Raw genomic sequence first — 20395 nt, 5'->3', positions numbered from 1 at the left:
GGTGGTCCTTTGAGGATTTGTTTTGTGTGCAGATGTTTTGTTTACTAAATTTGAAGAATTTTCATTGACTTGTTCAACTATGGAATCTGCCATACAAAGAATGTTGGAAATAAGTTATTTAACTCGTTATAAAAAAAATAATAATAATAATAATAATAATTGTCTGGTTACAATAAGGACAACTATTTGAGTTCAGTTATGTTCTTAAGATATGAAATTCATTAGTTTTTCCCCTACTTGTACAGATATCTAATAAAATATAGAGAGAAAACCATGCATACATACGTACATACATACATACATACATATATATATATATATATTAATATATATACCGTATATATATACGCTATGAAGTATAAATGTGAATGAAGATGTAATGTTCATAAGAACCACCCAATCAGATTGCATTTCATTGTTTGAGTGATTAGATTAGCCACGTGACCTCTATAACTTTTTTTTTTTTATGGAATATATATACATTACTACACAAAGGATGGATATAGTATAATATATCTGATAACAAAATATAATATAACATAAAATATGTTGTGTGCGCTCCATATACATTATTATTTATTTAACTTATTTTATATATATGCTTTAATTATTTTTTTCATTAAAAGTTTATCTACCCTGCCAACTTATAATTTTTTTATGCACGAATATAGAAATCATGTTCATATATATATTTTTATTATAATTATTAAGTAATCTAACAAATGAATTAATTATTTTCTATTTTATTTTTACCCAGCGGCAAAGCATGAGTTTAATATTAGTACACTCACACACACACGCACACACACACACACATATATATATATATATATATATATATTTCCAAGAGGTAATATTAATGGGAAATAATAAAATTACCAGTTTTAAATATATAAATTTCAAAAAGATTAGCGAAATGTCAAAATTTCTAGTTTTGATTAAAGTTTGGATTACATCGTCCTTTGATGACTTTTTGACTTAGAAACCTTAAATGAAGTCGACGAGTTTTGAAAAAATTTGTTTGACCCTAGACAAGTCCTAAGAGTATACTCCAACATAGAAATATGAAACTTCAACTTTTTCATTAATGAGACATATCATCCATAATATGATTGTACAACCAGGCAAGGGCTTCTTCAACCCAACCCATATTATAGTAGAATCGAATTGAAGGAAAAATTTAGCAAGTTTATGAGCTGGAACATTACATTTACGGGGAATGAGCATAAAGCTAAGATCTTCAAAGAATTGCAAAAGCTCTTAATCTGGTCTCCCAATTCTGTCGCCAGTGAAGGGCTTGTGGCAAGCATTGAGATGACAGTCTGATTGAATAACTATCGTGTTGTAGCCCAAAGTAGGAGAGACCTCCAATCTAAAGATGATCGCTTTGCCTCGGCTTCAGAGGGTTTGAATTATTGATATGTTATGGATATCACAAAATTTGCCCATTTTCTTATCTCCCTCTCGTCCAGTGCCGCTTCTAGGCCAGGCACAAGTTCGATAGTCATCACATTCACTCGGAAGTCTAGGTTTCTTACTAACAGCAAACACGTTGAGGAAAGTTGCAGTCCACTTCACCACATCCCCATATGCCTCCTCGAATGTCATTGGCGTCCTCTTGCCGCGTATTGATTAGGAGCAGAGCTGCTTTCCAGATTTTCTTCGCTTCTTGACATCCTCATATCGCATGAAAACTCGTCTCTTCCTCCTTTTCACACTGGGGGCAACAATCCTCCTCATGATGTGTTTCTTTTCCTAAGATTAGAGTTCGTAAGGAGCCAATTATTGCATAATTTCGATACGAACATCTTCACCTTAGGTTTCTTCTCCATTTGTTTCTGAGCTGTTTGTCTACCTCTTTTGACGATGTATTCACCATCAACTAAGAAATGTCACATCAGTTGATCATGTGAAGCAATCTGCAACATGGAATCTTCAAGATCTATTCTACGGCATTTGGTATGAACATGGATTTGACTAAGTCGGTATTCCAGGCCTCATTAGCTTGTTTCAGCTCTAACTCGGCGACAGTGGTGGGTCGATGAGGCTGAAGAGCTTAGGTCTCGAGATCCATCTATCTCTTATTATGTCTACGTACTCCTCATCTCCAATCCGCCACTGTGAGCCTTTTCCAATGAGTTTTTCTGCCCCAAAGTATATCCAAATATGAGAGCAACTAACCCTTTGTTAGCCGATAAAAAATGAGACAATGGAAAATAACTAACCTTGAGGATTCGATTCACCAAGCTATCAGGTTGTCGGATGAGATTCCATGCCTTCTTGGCGAGGAAGGCTTGGTTTGAAAAATCCGCAAGGTTCCGAAATCCAAGTCCACCCCTCGACTTGTGGAAGTGTTTCCAATTTGCTTCAATGTATTTTTTTATTTTCTCTCGTGCTTCCCAACCAAAACGCATTCATGAGCTTGTGTAATTTGTCGATGAGGCTCTTTGGGAGTCGAAAGCAACTCATCGCATGACTATGGATTCCTTAACTATTGCCTTGAGTAGGATCTCTTTAATGGCTTGAGAGAAAAGCCCATATTTTCACCCCCTTCATCTTGTTACATACTCTGTTGAGGATGTAAGTGAAGAGGTCCTTCTTTTTTTTTACCAGAGAATGTAGGGAGGCCTAGATAGAGTTCAAGATTATCAGTCAATTTTACTCCCATCAGATCTGCAAGTCTTCATTGTGCGCCAGCCTTGATGCGATAGTCGAAGCTGATACTTGATTTGTCAAAGTTCACCTTTTGTCGGATGCGAGCTCATATGTTGCAAGGCATCTCTTGATTGCATGTACACTGCTCTCCTGGGCTTTGAAAAACATATTATCATCGAAAATAGGAGATGGGAGACGGTTATCCCCGGATTGCTAAATCGGACTTCTTCAATCTCATTTGTCTCTTCCATTTTGCTTAGAAGACAAAGAGAGCCCATTTGAGAAAAAGAAAAAAAAAAAAGAGAAATGGAGAGATTAGGTCTCCTTGGCGATGACATCTTTGTGGTGTTACCGAGCCGACAAGCTGACTATTTAGGTTGTCCGTGGATCTAACCGATGTGATACATTTCATAATTTTAGCCACTCTATTCCTATGTGAAACCTATATTCTTCATGGCTGTTTCGAGAAAATACCATTCTATTTTATCGTAGAATTTCTAACTATGTAGAATTTTGCTTAGATTAAATAGTTACACTAATACATGTGAAGATACATACTTTTTTTTAAACTATCTAGAATTTTCAAACCTTCTTCAAATACTATTTTATTTTTTAAATTTCAGAAGATTTTTCTATTATTTTAGAATTTTATTATAGCCTACTGTTTCATAAGCGGAATTTAAACAAAAAAATTATCCTAAATTAACTTTTTTGTGCATTAATTTCAAAATGTAATGGCAATTTATAAATTTGGTCTTTCTAAACTATGTTCAATTTTATTTGACGTTTAGTTTTTATATTCAAAATTAATGATTTTGAAATCTCTCTCTCTCTCTCTCTCTCTCTCTCTCTCTCTCTCTCTCTCTCTCTCTCTCTCTCTCTCTCTCTCTCTCTCTCTCTCTCTCCAAAATATCATATTAAAAAATAATTGAATATTTATAGATCATTTGATATCTTTCTTATTATTAATAACAGTTAATATCGTTGTTAATTATATAGTGGTTATATTTAATGGGTAATTAAATTCGTTGAATTATTTACAATAGTTTAAAGAGTTTTCTAAGTAACTAGGTCACCTATAACATTAGGTTTGAGATCTAGCCTATGTTTTGAGATTTTTAGGGAAATAACCAAACGTATTACGTGGCAAAATATTTTTTACTTTTTTGTCATTCAATAATTAAAGTGGTTTTTTTTTTTCCTTTTTTTGTGCATGTTAAATTCCTATTTTGTAGAAGGTGGTTACCAAATATTTGAATCCACATTCTCTCTCTCTTCCACGTTCTTTTCTCTCTCTCTCTCTCTCTCTCTCTCTCCACAAAATAGATCTGGGTTTTTTAACCACGTTATCTTTCTTTCCTCTTCCACGTTCTCCTCTCCCGCCGAGCCTTCGACCGAGCCCTCCGAGCCATCCCGTGACCCAGCACGACCGAGTCTGGGGACCCTATGTCGCCCTGGTCTCCCTCCCCGGAGTCCCTTCCGACACGTCTCTGCGAGTCTTCGGCGATACCTCATGTTCGACCGACCCACGTCGAGGACTTTCATCGAGTTTCTGCTCTCGGCGGGGGTGTTCCAGTAGGCGGCGGAGCGGCTCGCCGGAGTCCTCAACGACGACGGGTTCTTGTCCGTGAAAGGGAAGACGAGGCACCGGCTGTAGCTCGAGCTCTGCGTTTTGCTGACGAAGCGTGCCGAAGAGATCTCGGGGCTTGACGTGGAGGCACCGGCTCTGGCGAAGCTCTGCGATTCGGGATCAGGAAGTTCACCAACGAGGTACAGATGATTTATTTACAGTTATTTCCATTTATTTCCATTCAAAATACTTAAATGTGGAGAATGAGATAATTTCCAGTAATTTACGTTTATTATCTGTGTTGACAGGTTTCCAACAGTAACGTCAGTCTTGGTCAGCCGTTCTAGATTAGCGCGCCACGTGATTAATGATATCTTTGATAAAATATTTTGTTGAGATTTGTTAGAGGTTAAAGGCTACGTGTAACAATTTTGAAATTGTCTATTATTTTATATTGTTATTGCCTATTATTTAATATAATTATATTCATTATTTCCATTTGATTAAGTAAAAGGAAAAATTAATCTATTAATTATTGACACCTAAGCACGTTGGCTATTTCCCTAAAAGTTATGAAACATAGGCTAAAAACAAAATTTGTAGTTTCAAATTGGCTATTTTGCTACAGTACCCTAGTTTAAAATGGTTAAATTCAAGGGACAATCAAGCCAGTAGTCCAATAGTCCACTTTTTTTTTTTTTTTTTTTAAAAATAGTCAAAGTTTCATTTTATTAATAAAATAATCTGCCAATCCGAAGTAAATTAAATTAATTGGTTTAGTTAATTTAATTTACTTTGGCCTGATGAGGTATTTTTTTAATAAAATAAAACTTCAGCTAAAATCTTAAAAGAAGTTAGGAAATTGACTATTTACAAAAAATTCACGAGTTCATCAACGAAACTCAAAACACGCATAAATATCAATAGTTTATAACTTTTCATAATAGTTCATATCAATTAAAATATAACACAAACCCAAAATCCGACAAACATGTACAAACAAACCCAACCCAATTTCATAAGGAACTAAACAAGAAGGACTCTTAGAAAAGAGAAGAGAAACATGTTAAGAAGGATCAGACAAAGAGAAAGAAGGAGTCAAAAATAAATAATCACTTATTCATAATTATGAACCATTTTTTTTTATAATTATGATTTTATTGAAAAAGTGAATGGATTTTTTTTTTTAAATATGCCACGTGTTAAAAATGATCTACTTTTTTTTAAAAAAAATATTATTGAAATATGACTATTTTACAATGCAACCTATATATATATATATATATATATATATATATATATATATATATATATGTGTGTGTATGTGTGCGCGCGCGCGTTCCATATATTTCGATACAAGCGTTACCCGTAAAATCAGAGAGGTGCGGTGTGATTGCATAAATGGTCAATAATTAGATTACTCTATACCATAAAAAAAGAGACTAGCAAAATAGCCAAAAAGAAAAGAAAATAAATTGTTGTGTAACTGATTCCTTAACTTAAGCAACTAAAACATACTCCCGGAAAAAAAAAAAACTACAGAAATTCAAAAAGGGAAACAATTATTTACGCCTATAAACTATGAAATTTTGAATAAAAACCAGAAAACTTAGATATCCAAGAACCAGAAATTATTAAAAAAAAATACAGTTAACGATTAAAAAAAAAACTAATAAACAAAGATACCAAGAGACTGATAACGATTGTTAACAATAATTTACACTTATTATCACCACAGAAGCGGTTGATATAACAAATATTAACGATTATTAATCCAAAAAACGTATTGATAAAAAACATTGATTATTAACTGAATCGATTATTATTAACGATCATTAACCCACAAAACTATGGATAAAAAATATTGATTAATAACTGAACTGATTATCCCATTTGTGCACCTTCGACGGTCAACGACGTCTTGTCGGCCGCCTCCTCGATGTGTGGTGCTTCCGTGCCGCCTCCAGTTGAGGAAGGAGCTCATGAGAGCGACATAAACAAGGAGTTCGGAAAAATGAAAAAGACCCTTTTTGTATCGATATTTTTTGGGAGAGAGAGAGAGAGAGAGAGAGAGTACATAATATAGGTAATATGTGCTTCCTAAAAATTTGATGAGAAAATAATAATATTTATCATAAAAAAAATAATATTCATTTAACATGGCAAAAAAGAGATAATAAATATGCCATGTAATCCATTTAGCTATTTGTTTAACATTTTCTTAACTTTGGTTAGATTGAAATATATATGTTTGAAGTGGTCTATAGTTGGTGGTATTTTAAAAAAAATTAGGCTAATTTGTATAAAATTTCTAAAATAAAGGGCGATGCGGCTATCTAACCATTTTTAAGTTTGGATTTGGCAAAATAGTTAAACTTTCCAAAGTTTAGGCACAATAGCCCAAATTTTAAAAAAGCCCCAAAAAGACCCTATCCCTATAGATATCGCCTCTCCTGTTTACCCAAACATAAAATTTATCAGTTCACAAGATCTTCTCCTCCAAGTCGATCGACCACCCCGCCACGATCGCGCTCTCCGCCTCAGGCCTCCGGCGACGAAAAAAACACCGCCACCAAGGCCTAGCTCATATGCTTAGTCGAAGCTTGGATCAGAGACGTGAACCAAGGGCTGGACAAGATTGCCCGACGAATCGACGATTTGGAGAAGTATGGCAAGCAAACCGCCGCGATCTTTGACTAGGTTCAGGGTGGGCTCGACCTTGTCGGTGTCGTCAATGGCGTTATCGAGGTGCGGAAGGGAATCGAGGTCGGAGAGAGGGATTCCTAGGCCTAAGGCTTGGCGGTCTCTAGATCGCCGTCGGAGATCGAAGGTCGACGTCGATCGTCATCACCATCGTCGTCGCTGTCTTCTTCTTCTTCTTCTTCTTCTTCTTCTTTCGTTTTTGGTTTGAGTGTTTTTGTTATCAAATAGTTGATTAAAATTTTTGAAAGCATAATTAAATATTTAGAAACTTCATTGCCTTATCGTTGCAGATGAATAGACTTCAAACATTTTGTTGCATGTTTAGATAGAGATTCAAACTCAATTTTTAGTTAGTTTTTTTTCTTCTGCTAAGTGGATTGAATTTTTTGAAGGCACGATTAAATTTTTTAAAATCATGTAACTTGTTTGTGAGTTTTGAAACTGGATTAACAAAATTGAGGGTATGATTAATTTTTTTTTGAAAACTTGTTGACTAGTTTTTACGACGGAATTAGTTTTGAAACTATTTGATATATATAAAAGTTATTAAAAAAAATAATGGATTAAAATTTTGGACACATAGATTAATTATTTTAAAATTCTAAAAAAAACGAATTCATCTATTATTTTTACATTATAAGTGGTTAAAATGCACTAATTTATAAAATATTGACTATTTGATTAAACACTTACTTAGAATTGACTAACAAAAAAAAAAAAAAAAATCCTTGCTAAATTTGAATTTGGAGGCATCAAAAGTCGATTAAAATGAAAATCCAAATGAAAAACAAAAACCCTTAAACCTGAAATCTCTTTCCGCTCGGCCTTAGCCGTCATACGTGATAAATTCGGTCATGTATAAGTGAGGTGATAGATTTAACTTGGATTCCTATAAAATTGTAAACCGAAACACGAAAAAATAAACCAAAAATACAAAAGAAACTGCACGATTGTATTTTAACTCTAAACCCTAGTCAATATCCTGATCAAGCGCTCTGTGCTCTTCTACTACTTCCTGATTTCACAATGCCAGCCTGTGAGGCTTCTTCACTCATCCGGTGGTCGGAGCAGACTTCCTAGCGGCTGAGGTTCTTCGTCGGAGCCTTTCCTCCGGTGGACTTTTGCTTCGTACTGGCCATCTCACTGATTTCTCTCTCTCTCTCTCTCTCTCTCTCTCTCTCTCTCTCTCTCTAAAGTCTAATGCAATCAAATTCGACAAAGTTTGTGATAGAGACCCTAGTTTTGATACAATTTATGATTATCTTGTTAGAAACCTAGTTTTGAAACCATAATTATGATTATCTTGTTTATAATTATTAATTTGGTGTCTCGCTTGCTATCCAACTATAAAAGTAGGGTTCTCTGCTTTTAATTGTGATTATGTTCGAGAAATTGGATTTTTTTGTTCTCTTCGACTCGCGTCTATCAAGTTAAAATCTCTTTTCTACTCTAAAACACTATTTTTTTTTTCCGTTGTTTGAGTTTATTTTAGTTAGTTAAAAGCAATGGATTTGGATATGAAAAATGGAGAGCCGTCACTGGACTTGAAGCTTGAGCATGATTCATTGAGGTATGATTCGTTTCAAACATATGGTTTTATGATGTACCAGAAGAGTTTTTTTTGTTTTTTTCGATGCTCATTCAGGCTTTCAGAACTTCTATATCCATTACATCTTTGTCTCGATTTAAGCTCTGATTGTTGTCGGGTTTCTTTTAGTTTTGGTGGTGATAGCAATGCTTTGTTATTGCAATGCAAGAAGAAAAAGAGGGGTGTGAAACAGGTATGTCTACAAGAAAAAAAAAATTGTTCTTTCATCATTATGCGTATGTGGACGTGAATCTATGCTTTTATTTACAAATTTTATGTTTGCGGTACGTTAGGAGGGTGAAAAACGGATGGTTAAGCCGACCCCGAAATTGAGCAAATCTCAGAAAAGGAGGCTGAAGAAGATGGAGGTGGGCTTGCTTTGCTCATCTTTTGTTGTGATATTACAAGCATTATCTGTCAGAAAATCTTGAGATGACATACTTTTTATATTTGCAGGAAGAGAAGGAGAAGGCGTTGATGCTTTCAAAAACTCTCGAGACCTTACAGTTTGTTTTTTTTTTTAATTTTATTTGCTTTGAATATATTCTCCAAGTTTTTTGCTGACATTCGTAAAAACTTATATTATTGTAATTGATGAATTTCTGCAGGAAATATGCAATCCCCGAGAGTGCATTTCCACTGCTCAAGTCATCTTGCCGCATCGGTCAGGTTTGTACTTGATACCTGTGTATTTACCACAATCCAATTTAATAATTTCAGATCCCATGTTTCAAGATAGCTGGAACGTAATGCAGGCAGAGACTATGAAGAGAAAACGTAAGAGGATGGTAGATTATTTTAAAGCTGGCATGGAAGTTCCACAAAGTGAGCGACCAATTGAGAGACCAGAAAATGTCAATGATTTGAGTGAGAGTGAATCTGAGTTAGAAGAAGATCGTCGTTTATCAAGTCAGGTTATTATTGGCAAGAATACTGATGAAGTGAAGCCGATGATGGTACACAAAAAAGCATTGCCAGTGAATGCTACACTTTCATTCTGTTCATCCCAACAGTCAATGAACGATGATGAGCCTGTTTTGGACAATAGAGGTGCTGATGATGATTTCAGCAAAAACTCAAACACTGTGGTACTAATCATTAAATTCTATAGGTTTCAATCTTATATTCATTATTATTATTTATTAGACACTATTTTTTTTATTAAAAAGAAAAAAAAAGGAGGAAAAGAAAGCTTCATCTATAATGAAGCAGGATACAAACTATACTGCGCTAGACCAAACTCAGGAAAGGTCTAAAAGGCTGTGAGAAAGAAAAGAAAAAAACCGAATTTAATGTCGAAATCAAGAGGCTGATGCTCCTAAAAATACTGTCTCAAAGATCCCTGCCATATGAAACAGAATTAAGTTGCAGAAGGCTTTTCAGGATTATGGAAAACAAAATTCGTAGTCCAATCGAAGCCCATGTTATTGTTTTGCATGTGTGTGAAACATAGGCTATATGGTTATTATAAAGCCAATTCAGCTGTGTTAATTTTATCTTTCTAAATGTATATATGGGGCTTTGCTTGGTACAGGATAGCTCGATGGAGATCCCTATGGAGCTTAGTAACTCAAGACCAACTGTAGTGCACATCTCAAGGCCAGACGAGATCGAGAAAAATAGAAAGGATCTCCCAATCGTCATGATGGAGCAAGAGATCATGGAAGCTATTAATTACCATTCAACTGTAATTATATGTGGTGAAACTGGTTGCGGTAAAACAACTCAAGTTCCTCAGGTGAGGGTTTATATTTATTTTACCCCTCTTCGACTTGGATAATTCTTGAACCTTGCTACTTTATAACATTGATCTTTTTATACTTTGAAGTTCCTTTACGAAGCCGGTTTTGGTTCAAGACAAAATGTTGCTCGAGGTGGAGTAATTGGTGTTACTCAACCGCGCCGTGTTGCTGTGCTTGCCACAGCTAAACGAGTGGCTTATGAACTCGGTTTATCCCTCGGAAAAGAGGTCGGGTTTCAAGTTAGGTATGACAAAAAGATCGGACACAAGAGTTCAATCAAGTTCATGACAGATGGAATTTTGCTAAGAGAACTTCAGGTTTTTCACCTCTCAAACTCACACATTGTCACAACATTGAACATTAGACAGATGAACATTTTTTTTAATCTTTTATACAGAATGACTTTTTGTTAAGGCGTTACTCCGTTATTATTTTGGACGAGGCCCACGAGAGAAGCTTGAACACAGACATCCTTATCGGAATGCTTTCACGAGTAGCTCAAGGCCGTGAGGTATAGTTCAGATTCACGTGTGTTGATTGAGTTTAAACTGATTTTTCTTTGTTACATTATTCTTTTTCTAACTAACACCTTGCAATCACTTGCAGAAAATATATGCTCAGCAGCAAAAGTTAATGCTTGCGGGGGAAATTATAAACCCTGAAAATCTGATTTTCCCGTTGAAACTCATACTCATGAGTGCTACATTGCGAGTAGAGGATTTCTTGGCCGGTAAAAGGTTATTCTGCAATGTGCCACCCGTAATCGAAGTTCCTACGAGGCAATATCCAGTTACGGTGCACTTCGCAAAGAAAACAGAGATCATTGATTACATCGGCCAAGCATACAAAAAGATTTTAGCTATTCACAAGAGACTTCCACAAGGGGGTATACTAGTCTTTGTCACGGGACAGAGAGAAGTGGAGTATTTATGCCAAAAGCTGCGAAGAGCTTCAAAGGATTTAATTATGAAGGCGTCTAAAGAAAGCACCGAGGCCGAACAAGCAACCGTTGAAGCTAAATCTATGGAGGGGATAAGCATGGATGAGATAAATGAGGCCTTTGATACTCATGGGAGTTCAGCAGATCAAACTGATGTGTTCAACTCGAAAGAAGATGACGAGGAATACGACATAGACGAGAATGAGTTTTTGGATTCCTATGATTCGGAATCAGAGAGTGATTTGGAGTTTATCGACGATGATGAGAAAACATCAGGAGTAGGTGATAGTCTTGTTGACGTGTTGGGAGATAATGGAACCCTCGATTCTCTCAAAGCGGCATTTGAAGCTTTGGCTGGCAACACTCAACCAATCTCTGGTTCCGTTACGGAGGAAGCTTGTTCAGATCGATCCAAACCTAGCTCGGCGAAAAAAACAAGTGGGTCGGGAATTGAATCGGAACCCGGGGCCTTGCGTGTTCTTCCGCTGTATGCCATGTTGCCCGCGGCGGCGCAACTCCGTGTATTCGAAGATGTTAAGGAAGGAGAGAGGCTTGTTGTCATAGCAACTAATGTTGCTGAAACCTCTTTAACAATTCCCGGGATAAGGTATGTTGTTGATACGGGAAGAGAGAAAGTGAAAAACTACAATTCTGCTAACGGGATGGAAACATTCAAGATTCAGTGGATAAGTAAGGCTTCGGCGGCTCAACGTGCTGGTAGAGCCGGAAGAACTGGTCCCGGTCATTGCTATCGTCTCTACTCTTCTGCGGTCTTCACGAACGAACTCCCTGATTTTTCCATTGCTGAGATCCTTAAAGTACCGGTTGATGGGGTCGTCCTTTTCATGAAATCGATGCACATCGATAAGGTAGCTTCCGCTAGTGTTTTGTTGCTTTTAAAATATTTCATAATCTTTCAACCCCAAGCTTGAATCCCGAAAATAAAAACTGTAATCTGTCATTTATCATTTATTTATTTATATTATTTTTTTTTATCCGTTGATGTGTCCAGGTTGTGAATTTTCCGTTTCCGACTCCTCCGGATACTACAGCCTTGGTCGGAGCGGAGCGATGCTTGAAGGCTCTCGAGGCACTCGATAGTGATGGAAAGCTGACACCTTTGGGGAAGGCCATGGCTCGGTATCCCATGAGCCCTCGTCACTCAAGAATGCTTCTCACCGTTCTTCAGATAATGAAAAAGAAAAGCGACGCTCGAGCAAACCTAGTCCTGGCTTACGCAGTCGCGGCCGCCGCGGCTCTGAGCTTGTCGAACCCTTTCGACCGCCAGCTTGAAAATGATCAGGCGGATAAGGACGAAGAACAGTGCAATGATAGCGTCGATAAACGTGTTGACAAGGATGAAAAATCCCGGCGGAAGAAACTCAAAGAAGCTGCTAGGGCGTCCCGGGAAAGATTCTCCAATCCCAGCAGCGACGCGCTTTCCGTAGCGCACGCCCTACAGTGCTACGAGCGCTCAGAACGCCCGACGGAGTTCTGTGATGAGAATTTCTTGCACATCAAGACCATGGAAGAGATGAGCAAGCTGCGAAAGCAGTTGCTTCGTATCGTGTTTAGTCACGGAAGTGACAACGATGATCCCGATCGGGATTTCTCGTGGGCGTTCGGAACCGTCAATGAAGTAGAACAGTCATGGAACGTTCCGTACGAAAGAAATCCCCTGACTCTCTACGAGGAAGATCTTCTGGGCCAGTGTGTATGTGCCGGTTGGGCTGATCGAATCTCGAAACGGGTCCGGAGAAACTCGAAATCGTTGAAAGAGGACGGGAATTTCCGAACGGTGCGATACCAGGCCTGCGCGGTCAATGAGACCGTGTTCCTTCACCGGAGGTCATGCTTATCCGATTCTGCCCCCGAGTTTCTGGTCTACAGCGAGCTCATAATGAAGAAGCGACCTTACATGCACGGCGTGACGAGAGTAAAACCGGAATGGCTCGTCGAGCACGCTCAATCACTGTGTATTTTCTCTGCTCCTTCGTCAGACACAAAACCCTATTATGAGCCCCGGACTGATCGGCCAATGCATTACTTGGTCCCGACTTTCGGGCCGCATTTATGGGAGCTTTCGCCGCAGAGCTTTGTGATCTCCGATCTCGACCGTGCGGTCACGGTTTTCGGTTATGCTTTGCTTGACGGGCAAGTCTTGCCTTGTCTGAGATCGGTCCGAGAATTCATGGCTGCCCAACCGGGCAGCATTCTCACACCTCAGGCGGCTGGGCAGAGGAGGGTCGGGAATTTGGTGAGCAAGTTGAAGAGAAAGTTGATTGTCAGCTGTGCAAAGCTGAGTGAAGTTTGGGCTGAGAATCCCAAAGAATTATATTCGGAGATCAAAGATTGGTTTCAAGATGGTTTTGGGAACAAGAAATTTGAAGTGCTTTGGTCTCAAATGCTTGTTGAGGCTGTTTTGGATGCCCAAGATCGTTTCCCAAAGAAGGTCAGCAGAGCTTCAAGTAAAAAGAACAAGTTAAAGAGAGTTAAATTATAGAAGTAATGAAATCAATGAATAGAACTTCGAGTTATTTATTTTTTGTGGGGAAGGAGATTTTGTGTTGCTTCTTCCTGTAGTGACATCATTTTTAATCGTGTGATCTAATTTCTCCTGTCATTATGATTATGGAGAGTTTTAGGCAACGTAGGCGGTATGGGCATATTTTTGAATTAATTTAATTTTGGAATTTGCTACGGCTGTATGTGAATAATTTAAATATTCTGTTGTGATAGTGATGCAATGCAACTAATATTGATATATGAAGGTAAAATAATAAAGAAAAAAAAGGACAAGCCTTATGTTAATGCATTATTATAGTGCAATGTATCTGAACAACCTTTTAGTAGTCTTCAGGTTCAGAGGTTTGGGACACAGAGCAAATCCAAAGTTTCCTTGTGATAGTTTTTTTTCATTCCTTTTACAAAATATCAACATCAACGGTATCCCTCGTGTTTATCGAAATGCGATATTTATCCCTTCCATTTATAAAATATCAAATATATCTCTTTAGCTTAATATAAATGACATATACCTCCTCTAAGAAAACGTTATATTACAAATATCGCTATTTTCGTTTATTTTTTACAACGAAAAAAAAAATTGAACCCCCAAAATACCCTTAATGAAATAATTTTTTATTTTCTATTCTATATACAAAAAAATTAAATTAAAAAATTTCTTAATAAAAAGTTAAGGAATATTTTTATAAAGAGTGATTTTGATTTTTTATAAATAAAATATTAAATAAATATTTATTCTAGTAAGTGTATTTTGGGGAGTTCAATTATTTTTTTGTAAAAATAAACGAAAATGATGAAATTTGTAATATAACATTTTTTTAGGGGATTATATGTCATTTATATCAAATTGAAGAAATCTGTTTGATATTTCTAAAAATCGGATGAATAAATCTCGTCTTTCGATTAAAAATGAGGATACTGTTGATATTTGATACCAAATGTCAAATCACTGCTCTTCTGCATCATTAAATTCCCCTTCATTAGTGGTTGAATATTTTGAAAAGAATTCCAACTAATAAATTGGAACCACAATTAACGAGACATAATCAAGTTGATGTTCATAAAAAAGCACTTTTTTTAAGTGCCCAAGCCTAATATATTTCGGTCACAAATATTATTGTCAATTTGAAATGTGCAACTGAGTGGTACTTAAAATAGCTTAGTGGTAATTCTACACCATCTCCTGTGTGGAGGTCGTGGGTTCAATCCCCACTGCAACAAAACTCCCTTAAAAAAAAAAAAAAAAATGTGCAACTGCAACTATAAGAGTATCTATTCTTAATTTTTCATAAATATTTTTTTTTCAGCCGGTAGTTAAAAATAGCCAACATTAATGATGGTCAATGTGGATGGTAAAATATTTAATTCTGGCTATTAATTAATTAATAGTGGGGTGGGTTGGTCCCACTTCGACACTTTCTAGATCCGAAACAAACCTCACTCAGACCTCATGCAAAATATTAAAAAATGTTATTCCGTTTCCTAGTTTAGCACAAAACAAAATCATAGGTACATACTTTGAACCGCTTCATTCCCCAATCAGCTACAAAGTTATTCTATTTAGAGTCTAATATTTTTACCAAGACTATGAACCAGAATGTATATGCTGAAGAGAGAAGATCTATACTTGCAAAAACTCCTTAAAAACTAGTAGGATCTCCTTAAAAATATATCCAGACTATTAATGAGCCCACACGTGTGAGACCCTTTTTCTAACTCGTGTGTATTTACACTCTTGCCCGTGAAGTTCTCTCTCTCCCTCCTCTCTTTTTCTCTGAAAGTCCTTTTACTTTATATCAGTCAGATTATAACATTTGCCATTTCTTTGGTACTTGTTCCTCTCAACGTGATTAAAAAAGAACCCATTTCAGGTTTGGGAAATTTCCAGCTGAAAAGAACGTCTCAGATCACTGATTCGAATGCTTATTAGAAACTGGGTCTCTCGTTCTGCCTCACACTCTCTCTTCCTCTGATCACTGTTCTTCTGGTTGGTAATAAACTCAAGCTCATTACTCTTTGGGTTTTCTTTTCGCTTTTCCGCTGTTTCATTGTATTTCACATGTTTTTTGACGTAAAAAAATTGGTTTCGAAAGTTCCATTTGTTTTGTTTTGCTAAGGCTCGTATAAGTTGAGTTTGGTATGATATTACACGGTTACACCTAAGATTTTGCTAATGCTGGTTTTTTTGTTTGTCTCTGTTCTCTTCTGTATCAAGTTTTCAATTTTGGTACTTCTGATATCAATTACCCGTTTAAAAAAAAATCAATACAAAGTATTACACTTTCCTGGTAGTTCCATCGGTCTTATATCTGTAGCAACAATATTTTATTTATATATAAATAAATCTTTTGTGAATCCATTTGCTGATAAAATCAAATGGTGTTTTTATGATAATACACTTAGGCTGAGTTTTGCCAATGCAAGTTTTTTTGTTTGTCTTTGCTCTCTTCTTAATCAAGTTACAATTGCCCATAAAAGAAAAAAAATATATATATTATAAACTCTTTTTATATATATTTAGACTTGAATTAGCAAAAAGATTTAATCTTTTGTGTACCCATTCGCTGATCATTAAGGGTGAATTCTTATAATTTTGAAAAGCAGATTGGGTAGTGGTAGTAGTGGGAAGAAAATGGAAGGGTGTGACTGCATTGAGACGCATTGGCCACCGGACGATCTTCTGGTGAAATACCAGTACATATCAGACTGCCTGATCGCCATAGCGTACTTCTCAATCCCGTTGGAGCTGATCTACTTTGTCCAGAAATCGGCATTCTTCCCATACAGATGGGTGCTGATGCAGTTCGGGGCGTTCATCGTGCTGTGCGGGGCGACCCACTTGATAAACCTGTGGACGTTCTCGGGGCACTCGAAGGCGGTGGCGGTGGTGATGACGGTGTCGAAGATGTCGTGCGCGGCGGTGTCGTGCGCGACGGCGCTGATGCTGGTGCACATAATCCCGGACCTGCTGAGCGTGAAGAACCGGGAGCGGTTTCTTCGCAACAAGGCGGAGGAGCTGGACCGCGAGATGGGGCTGATCCTGAGCCAGGAGGAGACGGGGCGGCACGTGAGGATGCTGACCCACGAGATCCGCAGCACTCTGAACCGAGACACGATCCTCAAGACCACTCTGGTGGAGCTGGGGCGCACCCTGGGCCTCGAGGAGTGCGCCCTCTGGATGCCCTCCCGCTCCGGCCTCACCCTCCACCTCTCCCACACCTTGAACCACCACATCCAGCTCGGCTCCTCCCTCCCCGTCAACCTCCCCCTCGTCGCCGACGTCCTCGCCTCCTCCCGCGCCGTCAGCATCCCCTGCACTTCCCCCCTCGCCCGCATCCGGACCACCGCCGGCAGGTACGTGCCCCCCGAGGTCGTCGCCGTGCGCGTCCCGCTCCTCAGCCTCTCCAGCTTCCAGCTCAACGAAGTTCAGGCGCGCACCTACGCCATCATGGTCCTCATTCTCCCCATGGACAGCGCCCGCCAGTGGCGCGACCACGAGTTGGAGATGGTCGACGTCGTCGCCGACCAGGTGCGTTTTCTCAAACCGACCACACACTAGTTTTCAAAACTAGTATCTCTATGAACTTGTATCCCGTTTTAGGTGGCTGTGGCTCTCTCGCACGCGGCGATCCTCGAAGAGTCGATGCAGTCGCGGGACCAGCTGATGGAGCAGAACGTGGCTCTGAAGATAGCCCAACGCGAAGCCGAGACCGCGATCCACGCCCGCAACGATTTCCTGGCCGTGATGAACAACGAGATGAGGACTCCGATGCACGCCATCATCGCCCTCTCCTCCCTCCTCCTCGAGACGGAGCTCACTCCGGAGCAGAGAGCCATGATCGAGACGATCCTCAAGAGCAGCAATCTCTTGGCCACGCTCATCAACGACGTTCTCGACCTCTCTCGCCTCGAAGATGGAAGCTTGCAGCTGGATATCGGGACGATCAACCTTCACTCGGTCTTCGAAGAGGTACTAAGCGAACGAATTATGACATCGATAAGCTTGTCGTAGGTATTCGCTTGATGATGTTTTTCATAAAAATGTTTCAGGTGATGAGCTTGATAAGGCCAATCGCGACCGTGAAGAGGCTACAACTGAGCTTGGTTCTATCTCCGGACTTACCCTCCGTTGCCTTCGGAGACGAACAGAGACTCACTCAGACAATTCTCAATATTGTTGGGAATGCAGTGAAATTCACGAAAGAGGGTTTCGTTTCGATCGTGGCTTCTGTGGGAAAACCGGATTCTTTGAGAGATCTGCGTCCGGGAGAATTTTATCCCGTCTCAAGTGATGGCCATTTCTTCTTGCGAGTTCAGGCACGTCCCGTTTTGTTTGAAACCCCGTTCCTTCTTAATTTTCTGTTTTAATTTTATTTCCATTATTAACCAACTATTTGACGAAACAGATTAAGGATTCTGGTTGTGGTGTTCATCCACAAGACAAACCCCATTTATTCACCAAATTCATTCATCCCCAAAACGGATCGAATCAGAATACTTCTGGCGCTGGACTCGGACTTGCCATTTCTAAAAGGTGAGATTCTTTCTCACATTCCCACCTCGATACTGTAACGCAGATCGATGACTATCTTGTTTATTTTACATATTCAGGTTTGTGAATCTCATGGGAGGTCACATTTGGGTCGAAAGCGACGGCCTCGAAAAAGGAAGCACGGCAACGTTCATCGTGAAGCTTGGGATCTGCAACAACCCGGTTGCCCCGTCTCGAAGCAACAACGTGTCTGAAATGGCTATCGTGATGAACGTGACCCAATCTTCGGACCTCATGATGGGATAATTTAGCTTTCAAGATAAAGCATCGTTTCGGTGCTAAGGAATAACTTTTTCTTCTCTTTTCTTTGCGGATCAGTATAGAAAAATAGAGCAATCTAAATGTAGCTGATGGCTAGATAAAAGGGATTGATTGACTGGCTGACTTCAATACAGTCTTGAACATGTATGGTTCTTGTGCCTTACTATCTTCTGATTCATTTGTTTTCTACCGAAATGATTTATTTTTATAATATAAGCAAAATAGTGAGGGATTCGCCTGCTAAAGAAATAAGCCCTTTGGCTAGAAATGTTTTGACTTGAATTGAATCGAATTGTAAATCTTCGTGATCAACTCAAAAGAAAAACAAAACCGGGTGAAACCCGAACTGATTAGTTATCGGTGCGAGTTTCGCTTCGGTTTCTGTTCGGGTCGAGTCAGTTTGATGTTTTGAGGCTGATACAAAAAAGGCGGGAAAAAACTTGTTGAGCAAGATTTAAAGTTGTTTAATCATCTTTTCATTAATTAATATTGGAGTCATGAAATTGCACGGGATTTCACACTTGTGTAACATCATCAGCGACGTCGCCTGCTTCTAATTCTCGTCATCAATATTGCAAGATAAGAGGTTTTGTTTTGAGTTGTAAGTTGTAACCAAGGACTGAAATCCCGGGGGAACCGGCCGGGATCCCCCTTTTTTGAACTCCCCGGCACCTAAACCACCAAAACCGGAAGTTTCCGGTGATTCCGAGGGAACCGGACCGGAAACCGGGAAGGAACCCGGTTCTCACTTCCCGGTCCGGTTCAGTAAAAAAAATAAACAAAAAAATCGGGTATAAATATCCGGGTTCCCCCAAAAAATCCTCATTTGCGTCGGTTTGAGCTCTCCAAATTTCCTCCGCGACCTAGTGAGAAGTTGCCCAGATCCCGCCCGGATCCCGCCGTGCCGCCAGCTTCCCGACGCGACGAAGGTGAATTCTTCCCAGATCCCGCCGGTTTCCTCATTTCCCGGTGAGCTTCCCGACCACTTTAGGTTTTTAGATGATTTTGAGTTAAATTTTTGAAATTTCTTGATTATTCTTGAAGATTAAGTATAAATTGATAGTTGTGAGCATGAATTGTTTTTGTTTTTAGATTAAGTGTTTATTTAGAGTTTGTGTTGATGTTTGTAATTTTTTTATATTTAATCCGAATTATGTTGTATTTTTTTTATTAGTTGGTGATGATTAAGGTTATGTTGAACTTGTTTATTGATTTATGGTATGTTGTTATAAATTGTTTTTAATTTTATAGTTTGTGTTCATGTTTATTATTTTTTTGTAATTAATCTGAATCATTTTGTAATTTTTTGATTAGTTAGTGATGATTAAGATTATGTTGAACTTGTTTATTGATTTATGGTATATTGTTATGAATTGTTTTTAATTTTAGAGTTTGTGTTCATGTTTATAATTAGGCATGCACTTTAACGCAAAAAACAAAAATCATATGAAGATGTCTTTACATTTTATTTTTTCAGGAAGTCTTTACATTGATTTTAGCCCTGACAATTTTAATTAATACTTCGTTATATATATATATACTAGTCTGGAACACGTGCTTCGCACGTGGTGTTTGTAATTGTAATCAGTAAATAATTAAAATACATATGATTTAATTTACCATGTTTTTCTTCAAAGCATCATGTTAGAAATGAATATAAAGATATCAAATATTTCCACCATACATAATACGTAATCAGTTTAATTTTTGAGAGGGTCTCATAATAATTGCAAAAATTTAAAGGCAATATATAGTCAATAACATGTTTTTAAAAAAATAAAAATTGACGTAAGTAAATTAAAAGCGAAAAGATAGATGTCTTGATAGAGAAATAGAAGGAAAGAAAATGTAGAAACCA

General features: G+C 38.1%; 2 protein-coding genes across 4 annotated transcripts; both read left to right on the top strand.

The window, feature by feature from the left end:
* The first annotated feature begins 7798 nt into the window (after nt 1–7798).
* LOC149389816 (ATP-dependent RNA helicase DEAH13-like) lies at nt 7799–14013 on the top strand. The gene is made up of 12 exons (XM_089621918.1): nt 7799–8056; nt 8421–8498; nt 8646–8709; nt 8810–8884; nt 8973–9022; nt 9125–9185; nt 9272–9604; nt 10051–10254; nt 10345–10575; nt 10656–10769; nt 10865–12067; nt 12211–14013. The coding sequence occupies exons 2-12, from the start codon at nt 8434–8436 to the stop codon at nt 13699–13701; spliced, it is 3891 nt and encodes a 1296-aa protein (XP_089478044.1). The 5' UTR covers nt 7799–8056; nt 8421–8433; the 3' UTR covers nt 13702–14013.
* A 1224-nt stretch (nt 14014–15237) lies between these two features.
* On the top strand, nt 15238–19049 carry ERS1 (ethylene response sensor 1). 3 transcript variants are annotated; one of them, XM_089622073.1, is made up of 7 exons: nt 15238–15422; nt 15596–15715; nt 16329–17253; nt 17326–17694; nt 17775–18041; nt 18131–18258; nt 18336–19049. In XM_089622073.1, exons 3-7 carry the CDS (start codon nt 16357–16359, stop codon nt 18520–18522), a joined length of 1848 nt encoding a protein of 615 aa, XP_089478199.1. In that variant the 5' UTR covers nt 15238–15422; nt 15596–15715; nt 16329–16356; the 3' UTR covers nt 18523–19049. The 3 variants fall into 3 exon arrangements, with proteins under 3 accessions (XP_089478199.1, XP_089478198.1, XP_089478197.1); XM_089622072.1 differs by lacking the exon at nt 15238–15422 and having other exon boundaries at nt 15435–15711; XM_089622071.1 differs by lacking the exon at nt 15238–15422 and having other exon boundaries at nt 15435–15715.
* The last annotated feature ends 1346 nt before the right edge of the window (nt 19050–20395 follow it).

Source organism: Urtica dioica, chromosome 8 (genome assembly GCF_054948205.1).
Source record: "Urtica dioica subsp. dioica isolate 48M chromosome 8, U.dioica_male_clone48M_v1_H2, whole genome shotgun sequence".
NCBI lineage: Eukaryota > Viridiplantae > Streptophyta > Magnoliopsida > Rosales > Urticaceae > Urtica > Urtica dioica.
Note: the sequence above shows the minus strand (reverse complement) of the source record. Positions and strands in the feature narration are given on the sequence as shown.

Bases quoted from the DNA above. Each gene is read 5' to 3' on its own strand.
- ERS1 (XM_089622073.1), top strand. From the start codon at position 16,357: ATGGAAGGGTGTGACTGCATTGAGACGCATTGGCCACCGGACGATCTT. The intron at 17,254-17,325 runs GTGCGTTTTCTC...ATCCCGTTTTAG, and splicing joins TCGACGTCGTCGCCGACCAG to GTGGCTGTGGCTCTCTCGCA. The intron at 17,695-17,774 runs GTACTAAGCGAA...AAAATGTTTCAG, and splicing joins TTCACTCGGTCTTCGAAGAG to GTGATGAGCTTGATAAGGCC.
- LOC149389816 (XM_089621918.1), top strand. From the start codon at position 8,434: ATGGATTTGGATATGAAAAATGGAGAGCCGTCACTGGACTTGAAGCTT. The intron at 8,499-8,645 runs GTATGATTCGTT...GGTTTCTTTTAG, and splicing joins CTTGAGCATGATTCATTGAG to TTTTGGTGGTGATAGCAATG. The intron at 9,605-10,050 runs GTACTAATCATT...TGCTTGGTACAG, and splicing joins GCAAAAACTCAAACACTGTG to GATAGCTCGATGGAGATCCC.